The 17,117-nt window shown below is 40.7% G+C and overlaps 2 protein-coding genes across 3 annotated transcripts; both read right to left on the reverse strand.

The window, feature by feature from the left end:
• Positions 1-66: 66 nt before the first annotated feature.
• Positions 67-4,356, reverse strand: islr2 (immunoglobulin superfamily containing leucine-rich repeat 2). Its single transcript, XM_069163533.1, has 2 exons — positions 4,101-4,356; positions 67-3,377 (listed from the first exon to the last, which is right to left on the reverse strand). Exon 2 carries the CDS (start codon positions 3,366-3,368, stop codon positions 1,218-1,220), a length of 2,151 nt encoding a protein of 716 aa, XP_069019634.1. The 5' UTR covers positions 3,369-3,377; positions 4,101-4,356; the 3' UTR covers positions 67-1,217.
• Positions 4,357-7,453: 3,097 nt separating this feature from the next.
• On the reverse strand, positions 7,454-16,958 carry sema7a (semaphorin 7A (JohnMiltonHagen blood group)). 2 transcript variants are annotated; one of them, XM_069163537.1, is made up of 15 exons: positions 16,597-16,956; positions 16,373-16,445; positions 15,971-16,110; positions 15,167-15,208; positions 14,985-15,080; positions 14,621-14,723; positions 14,325-14,435; positions 13,890-14,032; positions 12,476-12,654; positions 12,082-12,190; positions 11,427-11,622; positions 10,123-10,235; positions 9,781-9,926; positions 9,564-9,622; positions 7,454-9,472 (listed from the first exon to the last, which is right to left on the reverse strand). In XM_069163537.1, exons 3-15 carry the CDS (start codon positions 16,103-16,105, stop codon positions 9,045-9,047), a joined length of 1,860 nt encoding a protein of 619 aa, XP_069019638.1. In that variant the 5' UTR covers positions 16,106-16,110; positions 16,373-16,445; positions 16,597-16,956; the 3' UTR covers positions 7,454-9,044. The 2 variants fall into 2 exon arrangements, with proteins under 2 accessions (XP_069019638.1, XP_069019637.1); XM_069163536.1 differs by having other exon boundaries at positions 16,373-16,958.
• Between the last annotated feature and the right edge of the window lie 159 nt (positions 16,959-17,117).

The following is a 17,117-nucleotide window of genomic DNA, read 5'->3' on the forward strand; positions in this document are numbered from 1 at the left end:
AGAAAATTAAAGCTGAGACAACTTAATCTGCAAGGTAAATAAAATCCAGACAAATTCAACAGCCCGTATAGTTTCATATGTTTTATTAATTCCACTTACATAAAATTATATCAAAAAATCTTCAAAGGTCACCGGGGTTTTTTTTTTTCGTTGTACAACAGTTCACACAAAGTCACTATATATGCATCAAATTACAAGACAGTGAAGCCGCCTTTTTTGGTGAGACTTCGTTGAAATTTACTTACCGTCGTAAAATAAAAGAGTAATTTCAATTCACGTGGCTTTACATCACAGGTAGACAGTCACATCTAAAGTCCTATAGACTACACTAAGAAAAACCACACAAAGAAATACGTGTGACATGCCATGGACACGTTCATTGTAAAAAGCGAGAGTACAGCCCGTTGATTAAGAGGTTAAAGTCATACATTTTTAAAGCCTTACATTACGTCAAACAACAGTTTGCTGGTAAATAACCTGGAATTTCCCGTTAAGCACGACACAGCTAAAAGCGCAATTTCCCTTCTGGATTCCTCAGGACAGCTGGCAGGGCGCTGCTGTGTCCTCAAGTTGAAATATCTGCAGCCCGTATCGGCTCGTCAAATATTAAATCTATCCAAATCTGTGCTAGTTTCGTGGACAAGTCGAGCGGAAGCGGAGTGCCGACGCCTGAGAGGATGTCAGTGGCTGATGTGAGATTTTAGCAGCCTTAAGCAGACGCACCCAGTTTAGAAAGATAAACTGCTCCCTGATGTTAGTTTATTGAAAATGGCTTTGAAAAAAATGGCACTTTTTTTGCTTGTTTTTTTTTTGCTCCCAAAACGGAGATTAAAATTGTAATACCATTTATTTATTTATTTTTTGCTTTCAATTACGCTCAACTCCGCGTCTCGCCGTTTGCACAATTTGCGTCCATGCCCATGTGTCTGCTCTCCTGTCAGTGTTGAGGTCTGAAAAACTGTATAAATCTGTGCTTGAGTTGTAAACGTATACTTATTTTAACCTTACTACAAATGCCACATGAATCATTTCACAATCTCGGTGATTGTAGGACTTTCTGAGGTAAACAAATTAATGATGCACCTTTTTTTTTTTTTTAATTATTATTAGACGCCATCGATTTTTCACGTGTAGTAATGGTGTGCGGGTTACCTGCTTTAATATAGGCTACTTAAAAGTAAAGTATTTTACAATATACTCCCAGACATCAGCGGAGCTCAGCGGCTTGGCTGCTTGTAGTTGCCGTTGATTTCCTCTGAGATGTTGACGGCTTCTGCTCCCAGCGGTAATCTGTCACTGTACTCCGAGCCCACCTCAAACTCCTCCTGGTTGGTTTTGGATGAGGATCCGGGGATGGACTCGGTCACCACGCTCCCCTCCGCCTCTCCTTCTCCGTCCTCCTCCTCCTCCTCTCCCTCGGCCTCTCCCTCCCCCTCTCCCAACTCGCTGGGGTTGAAGGTTTTCTCTGACTCCACAAAAGACGCCCTGGGATCAAAGTCTCTCGTCATTTGTTTCTCCATCTGATCTGGATTCTGAGCCTTCATGATCAGCTTGTAGGTCTTTCCTTGATACTTGTATAATAAATGGCAGCAGGTGGCTCCCAGCAAGGGAACAGTGGCCAGACCCAATAGGAAAATGCTGACAACCACAATGATAAGCAGGGAGGGGATCTTCTTCCTAGTTGTGAAGACGACTTGGACCTGGCAGTCCTGCCCCCCGTAGGTGAGACAAAGTGTGTAATTGGTGCCAGGCTGTAAACCACGGAAGTGGAACGCATTACGCCCCTCCTCTATTTTGGACCACTCAACAACAGAGTGTCCATTTCCTTTATTTACACAGAGGTAAACCATGTCTAGGGTACCCGTACTGGATGAGGACCGGTACAGACCCACAGGTTCTTTATTCACCGTCTCCTGGTTCTCAGTTTGACTCAGATGAAGGTTAGACTTGCTGTTGGGAAGCTGCAGCGGATTCAGCTGCACTTTGGCCTCCGTCTCTGACACTTCTAATGCAATAACGCCAAAATCAAAGGTGTACTGCTTCAGGTCATCCAAGCTCAGGTTGAAGGCGTGGTTGGAGATGTATTCAGTGCTGTCTCTCACACCGCACTTGCTTGCAAAGGTGGGGTCCTTAGAGACACCACCGACCTGCTCTGTGTCGTCACTTTTGTCTTTTGAATCTTCAATACCGTCCTTCATCTTGTCATCCAACTTGGTCCAGTTAATCACATTGTTTTTGGAGGTCTTGGGGTCTGCAGGCTTTTTGCCAGATGGATGGCTCTTGTCCACTGTTGAATCAGGGATTGAGTTGCTGCCTGGTTTTTGGGTGCCTGCCAGAGTCACTTTAACACTGCCCTCTGTCTTACCTAAATCATTCACCGCAGAGCAGCTGTAATTTCCATCTTCCCTTTTACTCATTCGGGGGATGAGGAGAGTGCCGTTCCCAAAAACCAGGAATCTGCTGTTGGTTGTTTTGTCATTAATTGGCGCATCATTCATTTCGCCGGTGGAGGGCAAGGGGAACAGATAATTTTGATTTCCCACAGTCACCTCCCAGCTGACCTGTGGCTTGGGGCTCCCTTTTGTCTCACAGTTTATTATGACGATGTCACCCTCATAGAGCTCCGTGTTCTCAATGTTTGGTTGATATGTTAAAATGACAGTAGGAGCCTCACAGTTCAATTTAGGAATGTTTGCAACTATCACACCCTTCAGAAGTTCAGGGGCCTCACAGATAATCAAATTTGGGTCGGGGACAGATATTTTAGTCGTTGCGATCCAATCTCTGAGCCACTCCAGACTGCAGGAGCAACTGAAGGGGTTGTTATAAATCTGCAAGTGGGACATGGAGGAGAGAGCGCTGAAGGTACCCTGCACAATGGTGATGAACTTGTTGTTGTTGATGCGAAGCGACCTCAGGTCTTTGAGTGTAGAAAAAGCGCCCCTTGGAAGATTCACCATCTCATTGTTGTTCATTTTCAGAAGCTGCAGGGCTGTGAGGTTGTGCAGATCCTCCCATGGAAAGTGAACAATCTTGTTGTAGCTGATGTCTAGGTTGCGGAGCTGAATCAGGGGGGCCAATGTGTCCGTCTCTATGGTGACGATCTCATTGTGGGCCAGCCAGAGAGAGGTGACTTGAGTGATGTTAACGAAGCTTTTACTTTTCAGTAATTTGATCTTATTGGCAGAAAGGCTCACGGTGGTGACATTTGAGGGGAGACCAACAGGTACCACTAGCATGTCTTTGTAAGCGCAGTCAGCAAACTGGTGGGCAAATTTATCCTGGCAGTTGCAGAGCTCTGGACAGCACTGCACAAAGCCAATCACAATAGTCCACAGGGCAAGGAGCTGCAGGAGTCTTCCTGCCATTTTCTGCGCCTGCAAGCATCCATTAACAGACATTAGTCAAAGATAAAGTTTTTATCAGACATTCATATAACATCCATTATGTCAATTACACCAGCGGAAATGTCCTGAATGTGCTTTTAGATCTCATATCCATTCAAAAGTGTTTGACTGAGTAGGTAATGCTTTTTTAAATGGGTATCAAAGCCCTCTGAGACTAATCAAAATGCGTTACAAACTAATAAAAACAAAAAGACAAGAGACACACGTTGATGCTGCTTCTTCATCTGATTGAAGCAACTGATGCAAAGTTTCCTTTTGCCCACTTCAGTGCACAAAAAAACCCCATTGTTTTAGGAATTTTGGATAGCCATGTGATTAACAAAAGCATATGTATGCCGTGTGTAATATATGCAGAGATTTCAGGGTCAAATCGTCTCTGCTGCTCTGAGCGGGTTTCCAGTCCGGACAAAGTAGCGCTGTCCATGGTGTTGAAACGGTTTTTTTTCCCCTCTTGCATTTGGTTAAAAATGTTTTACTTTCAGCAAGAGTTAAACTAATATTTCCATCAGACCTATCAATTTGCACACCATTACAGCGTTATGCACTTATTAATGTCCTTGTGCTTCCCCAGAGTTGTAATTGATCTACAGGGCGGTTTCTTCCATCTTAGCTTTGATCTAGATGCTGCTCAAGGTCTGTATTTTTCGTCTTTTACCTACAATAACTACCTCATTAACTACTGAATCCTCTTACCTGTCCAATGTTAACTTCAATTCCTGCGTCTTATAAATCACCCTCGGAGTTTACAGTCCTCTGAAACAAGTTCAATTGTCGAAAAAAAAAACTCGAGTCCTCATACGTTGTTGTGGATCCTTTCACATTTTTTTATAGACCTCGACAGCGTTTGTGAAGGAAGGTGGAGGGAACATTTTTCCCGGTGAGTCGCTGTTGCGGTCCGACGGCGCTTTTCCTCTCCAGCGAGTGTGGGATCCACTGCGCGCTCCCGCCGCTGCGGAGCGAGAAAAGGAATCGTGAACGCGCAGCCTCTCCCATCTCTCTCCTCACTATTAAAGATACAGAAGCCCCGGGTTCTACGCCCTCAAAGAAAATTCATAATTTAGGATGCGATGTTTAATTTATTAGTCCGACCCAAGTGTAATCTTTGAAATAATTCGGCTTGACTGCAGCCCTTTGTCCTCAATTAAAGTACTCAGCCAAGAGTTTCCAAACGTTCTGACAGATTTGAAGTGTATTGTGCTGCGAGTAACAGGCGACTGACATTATTTCTTCAAATGCTGCATTTGATCTGATCTTGAATAATAATAAAAAGAAACAAAAAATAAAGCTGAATTCAGAGAATTGAAAGAAAAGACTCTAAAACTTCAAATGCATGATCATTTGATGAGTTTCTTTGCAGTTTTTAGTAAAACTGATTTGATCGAAAGTGGCACAGAAAGCTTTTGGAAAGGTAAAACTGAAATATCTTGTTCTTAATCCTCCCAACCGAAGGCAGCCTGTGAACTATTTCCATTCGTGCACACACATTTTACGATAAACTGCTGGTTTGGGTTGAAGGTTTAAGGCCACCTCTGACTTTAAGCCTATTATTTTTTAAATAAATAGTATTAGTCATAGTTCTTTAAATATTTAAGTCAAATTAATTGCTGTCAGTATTTAGTGAGATCTGTTTCCTGTTCAAATGCTGCCATCATGTGGTGTCCTTGTGAACTACGCTTCTGTCAATTTAAACAACAGAACATCATCTGGCATAATAATAGAAACACCATCAGAAAAAGAAAACCTGTACCTGTGTGTGTGCGTGCGTGTGTGTACAATTGGGTTGGCACTGAAGACATTTTTGTATCTTTTTTTCTGTTTGCCAGAAGAGGGCCCCACTTTTTCAAATTAGTTTATAAAGCAATAGCTTGGTCGTTATGCATACACACATTGAAACAGTTTTTGTTTGTTTGCTTAAAATCATTTATATCACATGTAAGCAACTTTTCAGTATACCAGTACAATCTTTGAAAAAAAAATTGCAAGAAACTCTTGAAGCATCTTCTGTCAGATTATAACTGAAACACCACGGCGATTATAAAACAAGTGATATTTTAAAAAAGCCCAAACAACATCACTAACTTTGGAAGACACTCATGTGATTCGATTAACTCAGACTAATGAAGCTCATATAGTTTTACACTGAGTGACTTTTGTCCCACATTATTTACCTCTGTTAATGGCGAGAATGAACAGGAGGAACAATTATAAATAAACAGCAAAACTTTTCACTGTATAAATGTGATAATTATTTGAAGACAGCCTGGAATAAACCTGTCATTTAAGACTTGGTTTTAGGGTAAAGATTAGGCTTGGGTTTAGGTTCAGTTTGGGCTAACCTTGGAAGTTTTTGTAGATGGATGTGGTTGTGAACATGTCAGTTCTGTAAGATAACACTGACCTCTAGTGTCACAAAACTACAATTACAGACAAATTCTTTTAAGTCTAACAAACCTGTACTTCTACAGGCATTTTGATCTTTAAGATGTTTTAAATATAATGGATTCAATGCGTAATGCTTTATATTGGAAAATAATTTAAAGAAAAAAAAAAGGAATGTTTGTTTGTAATTCACAGGTTGGAGCCATGACTTTGGGTCCCTTAATGACATATAATAGATTTGGGTTTGTTTTTGTCCCAGAGGGTTTTTGGTGTTTCCTTCCCGGAGATTACTCAAATTACACTCAACCTTTAAATAGACGAAACAGTAATCCTCAAGCTGCAAAGTCCAAGGGAATCAAGGTTTAGCTGACTCCTATCAGAACACAGCACAGACTAGACGGGACACTGTCTAGACACTGTATCTGTAAATTTAGACTGCAGTGAGGCACCATCCAGTGTCATAGTGAAGAGATGGGATGCTTAAAGTGCATCTTAAAGTAGGCCTGAAGAAAATCCTATCAGTGTTGCTTAGAGAGACAGTATGGAAGCCAAACACAAGACTGTTTAAAACATTTTTGTTTTTATTGTAAAACTTGAGCAGAGGTGGGGTTTAGTAACACAGGGTGGAACAGGAAATGACTCGTTAAAACAAAAAGTAAATCACAGTATAAAAACAAAGAAAACTATTTTACATCTCCACCCGAATTAAAACCTCTCTCAGCCACCACCCATCTACAGGCCATGTTGACACTTAACCGCAGGAAACACTCAGCTGTTGCAGTAGGTCAGGTCAGGTGTTATGTCAAAGTCCGGTTTAAGCCAGAGACTTAATAATCTTCATTTAAGTGACCTGACAATGACACGAGACACACATACAGTCTTAAAGAGTGCATTGTAAAAAAGTATTGTGACTTGCAAATCAAAACAACTGTGGTATCCAGTAAATCCTGTAGCTGGAAAGAAAATCCCACATCACATGCAATGTACTATCTTAAGTCATTGTTGTGTTGCTAGAAAACAAAAATCTAAAGTGAGAGTGCCTGATCTGTCCACCCAATCCAACATAGCAACAGCAGGGTTTGCTCACAAACATGAGGCTGACATGATGATAGTGTTTCATCATTACTACAGTGATGAAAAAACTAAAACGGAGATGTTAAGCAAAGCAGAGTTAAGTGGTGTTCAGTGTCTGAAAATGGAAATTAGATTCAGTGGTACTGTGTAGATTAGAAAAAGTATGAAGGAAATGTAAACACAACAATTCTCTTGAAACTTTTAGACCATTATTAGTTAATTCGAAAGAAACTTGGACGAGTCTCTAGGATTTCTACCTGAATGGTTCTGTAGTGATTTACTGAGAGATACACAGTTTAGTTGTAGATGTATGTTTTTTTTCTTGCGTGTAAACAGGATCTACTCGCTTGGCCGTGTTAAGAGTGTTCCTGGAACGAGACAGATTAGACTGAAGGTCCTTACAGTGCGGTCTATTTCAGGCTGAACAGAGTTGACTGAGTGCTGTGTCCGATTGAGGCATGGCCTAATAAATGACTTTCTTGAAACCATGTCAGAGTGGGTCGAACAGAGGTACTGTCGGACTGTGACCCCCGGAAACATTGGAGTTTTAGCTCCATTCTTTTTTAGTAACTAACAAATGACTACTATTCACATTTATTTATTATCATATAAATTTATTTACATTATGCATCATTTTCAAGAAATCATTCTGGAAGATAAATAAGACTCTTGAGACAACATTCACTGGCTAAGACCCCGCCTTGGCCGAGGGCGAACCTTCATTGATTGGGGGAGATTAAGCCAGAGTAAGAGTTTCGCGGTTTGGGGAAGGCTTAGTCAAGGATACACTGCGGCTCCTGGGCCTTGCAGACCCCTGAGATCTCCATGTGGGACGGAAGAATAAAGGCTATGAAACATGATAACAATAAGTGAAACGGTTTAACAAGAGGGAGGGAGGGCGGGATGCGGAAAACGTGAAAAGGCCAAGGTTTAGAGTGGGTGGGTATTTATAGGAGTGTGGCCGGAAGTGGGGGAGTGATTGAGGTGTGATCCTGCTGCTGAAATTCAGCTAAAACTTTATCTCCAATTGCTTGCAGGTGTACAAATCTCTAGTATGAACCATATTATGTACCAAAATACTAGTTATATAATAAATATATTATCTTGGTGGTTTTTAAACGTCTTGAAAATAATATGTTGTTTAAAGAGAGATTTTGCAATAAAAGGCACGGCTTCAGTACATTCAGGTTTTTTTTTGCTGCTGTGAACTAACGTGGTCTGGAATGACTGCTTTTAGTTGCTAAATATTAGCTAGTATTAGCACTTTATTGCCTTCTTAATGTATCTTATAGTTCTCTGACTTGTCTTTACCTTTAGTACCACGTTTTAGCATTAAATATTACCTCGTCACTTGTAGCAAAAGTGGTGACTCTTATCATCCAGCCTTGCTTTATACAACTGGCCAGAAAAGTAGCTCATTCAGAACTTCAGTGACAAATACGGTATGTGACAATCCAAAATATCACCTTCGACTAGTAACTCAAATCAGTTACATTATGTAACATCGAGAATGATTTGAGGCTGAGATGTCTATTGCTCATGCTATAGCTTTGAGAAGTGTTTGTTATATAGTGAGACAGCATCACATTTTCCTGGCCTACAATGCACTAAAGGGCTCTGAACCTGCCTCAACAAGTACAGGCCCTGTTTGAGATTCTCATTCCTTAACAGACTAAACACAAATGAAAAGAAATCCCCTCAGATGACTTCCTACACATTCATTTTCTTTCATTCTCGAGTACAATGCTCACGCTATTCAAAATTGCAGTGCTTCATGCAGACTGCTCAAGTCTGACTTGTCATCAGCTGATCCAAACAAAAACCATTCAGCGCCCTCACGGCTCCTCAGATCGTTCAAGCTATGCTCTGCTGCGTTCTCCCTCCATCACCTCAACTCTTTCATTTTCGATGCTTCTCTTTAGAAAACAAACTTGGCTATGAAGGGTTCATGTCAAAACCTGATTACTCTGCCAAACACAGCGGTGTTACCAGAAGCACAAACAAAAGCATCCTGTTTAAATTGTGGTGGATTTCCTTAAGAAATGCTTCTGTCCTGGACTGATTAGCAGGGAGAAGGTCAAAGGAGCTGGGGTTATTGCTGCTACCATTTTTAACACAAAGCAGTCAGCAGCAGGAAGTCCATTCAAGGAGAAAGTAGAGTTTAAATTGTTGTTTGAGCACACTCTATCTTAAAATCCTCCACACAGCTACCTGCAGTATTACGATCCACACTATCTGGTGACAAAGAGCCGATGCATCATTCATTGTGCAAGGGATATTGTATCTCTGATTGTCTATCTTTTCTTCTGGGATCCTTTGCTCTGTAAGCTGATACCTTTTCACCACTCTGATGTAGTCTTTCTCTTTGGAAACACACTCGTAGTCACCATAGTTCTCTGGTGCCATGGAGGGGATGAGGTGCAGACAGTTAGAGAGCATTTGTAGACATGGGCTGATGTGGCTGCCGTGCTCCCAGCTGTACACAGCGTGGTAGGAGTCTATGGGACAGGACAGGTAGAAAGGGACATTCTGTGGGACTGAATGAACTGTCCTCAGATTCAATGGTGATGGTGAAACTGTCTCCCGTTTGGTCCGGCCCACTCGCTGTGATTCTAAAAAAAGGTGAAGACAAACTAAAGATGTGACCAACATTTTTGTTGTAATGTGTTATGTATTATTCATGACCACCTCATGAATACTTACCTTTTTCTGTTGTGGAGCACACACTTATTTCACCATTCATGATATTTTGAATGCCTCCACTGTAAACAAAAACAAAACATATTCCATTAAGTAATATCTTAAAAACCTGCAAAGATAAGCTATTTCAATACTGTTGACTATGATATGTTGCAATATGAAAAGGCTTTACATTAAAAGTCTCCTTAAGAGTCTTGGTTTGAATGCTGCTCAGACTTACGTAACAGTCGGGGTGCATCCAGACGTGGTCCAGGCACAGTACGGGTCCCGGGCCAGAACACAATCTGCGCAGGAGGTGTTGTACTCCTGACATCTCTGGAGGTCGAAGGTCGTGATTTTGTCCGAAAAACCAACAACTAACTTTTTCTGAGCAAAGAAAGCCAAAACTTAATTTCGACTTAAACCTGCAATAATAGATTATTTTGATGCCTCTTTACACATTCAGCATTTAAGGGGTAGCCCTAACTTAACACACCATGTTCACCAGCTACTTGGTAAATGTGTCTGTCTGCCGATGCTAGAATAAGTGTCTGTTTAAAGCGGCATTTTTAATTAACTATACCTTTTTCGAGTCAAGCTTCATTGCTTGTATGGCTGAACTGTTGGAGAGTTGTGTTTGAGAGATGATTAAAGGTTCTGACCCGGCCTCTAACACTTTATGGATCTTCCCAGAATCTGTTGGAACAGCAGTTTAAAATGTTGTTATTAGGTTAGGTTTTTGGAGCGGTTTGTTTGTCACAAAGACTGTATATGAAAATGGATGCAGACCCAGGTCAATGCAGAAGTGCCTTAACTTGCAATACCATTGGTGGCCACCAGGGATTTTGGCTTCTATAGACTCCAGTTTAAAAATAATCAACTTCTCTAATTAAATACAAATTCAATTAATGTTTTCCACAACACAATATGGTGTCATTATCTAAATTCCCTCCTTCCAATCAGTGTTCAGGTGGGCCTTCTGAAAACAATGCCATAATTATTCAAATATCAGGTTTCAAAGAGAGGTACTGTATGTTTGGGGGCATGTCTGGTTTGATTGACATGCTCGGGTTGTAGTCAGATTGCCTCTATAGGTGTTCTTGCATTCTCACTCAGATCCACCCAGCTTGCCCAAATATTGACAATTGTGAATCCAAAAAAAACAAGATGTTGATGGCCAAAATGCCAAACTGGAGGCTTCAAACAGCAGTTCAGTGGGTGATTTTACAGTGGGTTGCCGCTTGGTTTGCAAGCAGGTTTACAGAAAAACTGTCCGACCAGTTTTCATGAAACTTAACTGCAGTGGAAGTGTAAAACACATGAGATCTTGTCAAATTTTCAAGTGGGTCTGAGTCATGGGGGACATCTGTGAATTATTTTTCACTTTCATTAACATTGCAGGGTAAGACTTTTGGCCTAATAAATACTATAAATCTTAAAATCCAATAGAGGGTGGTAAAGCTCAATAGTGACAAAATATATGCCATTTTATAAATACAATGACTCCATGTCAGAATCCACATTCAGGAGGACCAATAATCCTCCATGTACTTCCTCAACCTTACTACAGCAAGAGATTTAATGGGAGAAAACCAGTACAACAGCTGGTATTTGAGGCTTTAGCTAGGCACAAGTATATTTTAACATCATCCTAGTTGTTTTGGAAATATATCTAGACATGTTAAGGAGTTGCAGTTTTAGATTTGCATATCAGAGAAGAGTGGACAGAGGTCTTTGTTTCCTTCTAGTGCAGGTTAGGTATTTTTGGCCTATTGTTCCCAGCAGAGATTAGAGACTGCATGATTATGAGCCAAGTCAACAGCAAAACAAAGTAGTGAAGACTGTCTATGTGTTGAACAGTATCATTACTTGTCAACCATGACATACCAGTAGCTAGGAGCAGGATGTTATACAAGCGCTGGTCTGCCGCCTGGACTCGGTCCACAGCTATCTTGGTATAGTTGTTACTGCTTATATAAAATGGAGCTGTATAATGTAGGGAGTGAACCCACTCAGTCATTTCGGGGTAATCCTTCACCATGCTGACAGTGGCCCGTGGCAGACCCTTGCTTTTTTTTACACACTGAAAAGTACAGAGACATTTATATAAAAGTAAAGTTTGCAGCACAATCAGATTAAGCATACAAAACTGAAGGCTACCATAGACAAATAAGCTACATGAAAGATACAAGGCAGGAGGTGGTTTTCCGTGGTCCTGATATTGTTTACTACAATGGTAGGAAAGCCTGCCAATACATTCATGGGCCCTTTTTGTTCCACGGAAACTGTGAACAACAATTTATAAAAAACACAGATGGAAACGATGACTGTGATGTAGTAATGCAGACACATAGTTTCCCTGCTTCCACCCATTTATGTAAAATGTCTGTTTATTTTTATCTCAAATTGTACTCAGGCATGTGATTTACAACACGCTGCCCGTACTAAATATGAGTGAACTCAAATAGAAATACAAAAATAAATTCATTAGAGGAAGTCCTCTATCTCTGCAAAGCAACGTAGCAACAAAGCAAATCCTCACCGTTCCCGGCCTCGGTTGGGGAATGTCTTTGTCATAGCCCTTGAAAGTTGAATTCTCAAATATTTCTTCAATCATTTCTATTGTGTAGATGCAAACTGCAGTAGAGTTCCTGGAGGAGAAATAACAAAACTGAGGTGAGCCTAAATGTCATAATAGCTGCAGTTTAAAAAAAAAAATTAGTTAATGCCTCATCCACGAGTGGTAGAAGGGCAGCTCTTTTGGCTGTATAGAAAATACATTAGTGTCTGTCCACATGGTGTGATATTCTTCTCCAGTGTTTCTGGAGCTTCAACAGGTCAATATGATGAAACCTCTACTGCTCTAATTTTGCTGTCAGTCTGTTATTCACATTGTTGCTTAGTTTCTGACAATAAAGGAAGAGAAAGTGCCTCACCAGCTGCTTGTGAAAAGGGCATACACTCTGGTGTCATGCCAGTTCTCAGCGTGCATTACATAGATGTCCTGGAGACGGTTGAAATACAGTGACTCCTCTGGAAAGCCACAGACAAGCCGAGCCTTGAGAAAAGATGTCCACATGTTCTGGAAGAATCTTTTTGATCCACCTTCATCTACCTGTAAAATGAAACCATCAAACTACATCAGGAAGATGTTTTTTTTGTGTGTGTTGAAATTCATCTGCTGAGGGTTATTTGATACTTCTGACATTGCATACACCATGATATCCCAAACAAAACACCCAACCGCCTTTAGGGGAAGTCTTGGGTTGCACAGATGTCAAACAGTGGTGTCGAAAATACTGGTTCACCGCAATACCAGCTACCAGGTTAGTTCATCAAAGAAGATGAAGTCTTGGTGGTGGGAGTGGGCCCCCCCTGGAGCAGATGGTTGTATTACTACATTAATTCAATACTTCAAAGTACTTTGATTATATGTATGCTTGTCATAGCCTGGCATTGTACTCATAAAGCCTTTCCATGTCACTCTGCCCAACATTTGTACATCTCCTTTTGTTCTATCACTGTACTAATAAATAATTTCCAGTGAGGTTATCATATTATCCATGACAGCAGCCTTCAAAGTGAGCATAACAATATGTCACTCTCTAGTGATTAAACTGTAAACATTGGCTGACCTTAACCATTGTTTCTACGAGAAACAAAACAGAATGTCAACATCAAACAGCATTGACTTGACAGATGGTGGCATGTTGTCTCTTTTGTCAAGCAAATTCAGGAGGGGATATTGTCGGAGAAAGAGCAGAAACTCTCACACAACATTAGTGTTAAACTGCCCCACAATTCAGTTTCTGTTCACTCTAATACAAAGTAGAAAAGACTGACGAGTAATGTTCTGCAAGAATATCATGCAAAACAATAATTGCTGCATTTAATACAAAAGTAAACTTTGTGTTGCTGCTAATCTTGGCCAGTTCTCCAATGTAAAAGAGATCTTTTGATCTCACTGGGACAAATCTGGTTAGATATAGGTGAGATAAATACAAAATAAAATATACAGATGGATATTTGCCATCTATTATCTGATTAAACTATCTGCTGATGAAGATGATGAGAGATGAAGCTGGCATACTGTTATATTTCGCAATATAACATCAGTTAATTGTTTCTATTTTCATGTGTCTGCGATGGTCTGCAGGGTGTTCATAAATCAGTCCAAGTCTTTGAGGGTCATCTCAGACTGTTTGTACCACAAATGTGCCACCTCTGCATGTTCTAAGTACACTGGATGCTCATCCCTGGTTTGTACCGAGTGACTGAAACGACCATGTACCCTTGGCAGTGACCACTCACAAGCTAAAATTAGTATTGTGAGGCAACCTTACAACATACCTTACAAACTCTGGCAACCCTTGATATCCAAGGGTCGGCCTCAGGGCTGTGGTCAGAGTTTTTTTCACGGAAGAAGATGTAAATTTTCTCATTGTCAGGGTCATCTTTTCGCTCGACCCAGGACGCAGAGATAAATGTAGGCTCTGTAAAAGGAAGATGTGTTTATCAAATTGACTCTGTTTAAATTATAGTCAACAAGAACATGTTTGGCACAGCAAAGCAAAGCAAAGATAATTGCACTGCACTGAGGTGGGGAAAGTAGGAGTTGAGAGTTGGACAGTTTTAGGACAAACAAAATTCTGTGCAAATTATGCAAATAGCACATTTGTTTGTAATTTTCCTTAAAATTCAATTTGTTATTCTGGCACATCACAATACTAATGGATTCACAGTGTAATTGTCATCATCACAATTGCACTGCAGTCATTTACTCACCTGAGACCCAGTTGTCATACATCCAGACATTAGTTCGACTGCCAGCTTTTCTTCTGAACTGTAATGACCTTCCATCGGCATCCAAAGGGGCTGCTGCATACAGATCTCCCTCTATAAATAGCAGGGACATATCACATTAAAAAGAGCAGAAATGTTTCATTATTGAGTGGATTTCGTGAAAAAGAACGAGCTCACCAACTCTGCTATTTCATGTGACTTGATGCAGTTATGTAAGTCTGCATGCATGTTCTCAGTCACATGTGAAGATGGTGTGCCGGAAGCTGTATTTAACACACCTACTGTGAGAGACAAGGAGTTCTGTGTGTAGACAAACGGAGAGATACCGATGCCCACGTAACTCTCCACTATTTCATGAGACTGGTTGTTCACCGAAGGAAACTGCAGAACCACAGAGATGACAAAATAATGCGATGTTACTTCAAGGCAGCTGTGACGGGAAAATAAAACCACGCCAGACACCCAACACCCTGATTAAATTATAAAGCAGTGCTCAATTACAGATTAATATGAACCCCATGAGCTCCATGCTTTTATTAGCTTTGCTCTGCTGTAGCCAGTAAAATGATCACAAACACTGCAGTACGTCCCACAGATTTGACATTAATGGTAACACATTCCCTGATGTATGCAAGCACTCACAAGCGTCCAACACTGGGGTTTGAGTCTGTTTGTACCACAGACAAATAGGCTGTCCTGGAACTTCTCAATGACAGTAATCACATTTTCACATGGGCCCTAAAACACAAAAGCCATTATTAGACAAATCCACTGATTACTATATTTCTCATGACGTATATATATTTTATTCTTTAGTCACTAACCTTTTGGCACTGCTTCTGCTGTGTTGTTTTCAGAGAATATTTCTGCATGGACATCAATTAGTAGACAAGTTAACAAAGCTTTTAGTTCTGGATAGTTTACATTTGGGACAAATTAAAAATAAAAAGGACATTTTAAACAATCTGTATCATTTAGTAACCAATTAGAAACGTTGCAACTGAAGTTTTGCCAACAAATATGTGTTCTTGGCAATTACATACTGTTTGAAATAGCTGGACCACACATAAAAATGAAAAATCTGAACAGAGATAATTATTTCTATTTCAGGTTTATTTTCGTAGGCTAAAAGCATTTCACTCAAGATAATGTATTCAGCTTCCGTTGCTTGAGCTGCTCCTTCCAGACTAATCCATTAGTGGAATGAAGATGCATGTCTGTCTTATGGCCAACAATCATTAACTTATTTATCATTAAGAATTATTGGGTTTACAAAAGCTGTCTAACTGAATTTTCTGGATTATTTTGGAACTGTCTGTGACAGGTGTTCACCCCCTGCAGTTAATCAACATCTTGAAGCTACATAATAGATGTCTTTCAAAAGGCCATACAGAGTCTGTCAGTAGGCACTGGCAGACAGACTCCTTGAACAACAGCCATCTGTTACAGTAGCATCTCATTATGTCCCCAGCTGCATCACAAACTCCACTGTCACCCTCAACAACCGCACAGAAATCCAGCTGAGATTACATTAATAAAATATGGCAGAAGTGCATTTGCTGTAGCTGGTCAAATAAAACCAAATAAAACCATCAAAGTCCGTATTTTACAAGTCCACATACACTCACCTCAATAATGTGGTAGTCATCTACATCAAGTTTGATGACAAAGTCCGTGCCTCCAACATAAAATTCTTCAGAGTCCCCCTGATATAAAAACACACTGTGGTTCTGGTGGACTTGGTGTTCAAATCCACCACTCATTATATCTGAAGCAAAAAGAAAAACAGAGGTCACATTATCATATTTACACCTGGACACTGAACCAGGTCAACAACTGTATTGTGCTCTATCATCAGACTGAGTCCTACTGTCTCCCTTGGAGAGTAAAGCTGAGTAAAGTATATCTTAACGAGTTTACGGATTGGAAAGGTTACAGCACATTATTTTCTACACTGAAATATGAATCACCAATACAACGCAGACTAACTATAACTAAGCTATCATGGTTAAGAAATGTCAAGAACGTACCTTCACTCAGAAGCCTGGGTGTATTTTTAGATCCAAGAGTTGGTGTATCCTTCAGATTAACACCAAAAATGGTCTGAAAATCCCCAGTGAGCCAAATATACATTAAAACAAAAACAGGCATTTTGCGCAGCGACCGCCTCTGTTATTACAGAGTGAAGTGTTGTCGAGATGTTGTAGGGCAGTTATACCATTAAATGCATCGTGAGTAAATTCCTCCCCCTTACCTCCGTCCTTCCTGTAATAGCGCAGTCACGACCAGCTAATTAGGAAATAAATCCAGTGACCCGCTACGACAAGATTACTGGCAATGTTATCAACAGACGAGTTAGAAAAAAAACACATCGAGTCATCGTGTAAATCGTAGATGAAACGAAATCCGAGTCTACAGTTTAGACGGATGGCTGCCTAACCTCCTTGGTAAAATGTGCGGTCCTTCTGCACGAATGAGAGGAAGGCTAATTACAGTCTATGCAGCACCATAAGTGTCAAATAGTTGTTGGGTTTTTTTTTTTTGGTTTTGATTTTGATTTTTTTGATTTTTTTGATTTTATACACTTTATTAATCCCCGAGGGGAAATTTCGTCGCTGCAGCAGGGGGGGCTCTCAGGGGGGAGCTGCTGCAGCAGGCTGCCACTAGCGCGGCGCCAGGTAACCTGATCTGAGGTGCATGTTTTTGGATGATGGGAGGAAGCCGGAGAACCCGGAGAGAACCCACGCAAGCACAGGGAGAACATGCAAACTCCGC

Source organism: Embiotoca jacksoni, unplaced genomic scaffold (assembly GCF_022577435.1).
Source record: "Embiotoca jacksoni isolate LCO1_2020_lvr unplaced genomic scaffold, fEmbJac1.0.p SCAF_3, whole genome shotgun sequence".
Lineage (NCBI taxonomy): Eukaryota > Metazoa > Chordata > Actinopteri > Embiotocidae > Embiotoca > Embiotoca jacksoni.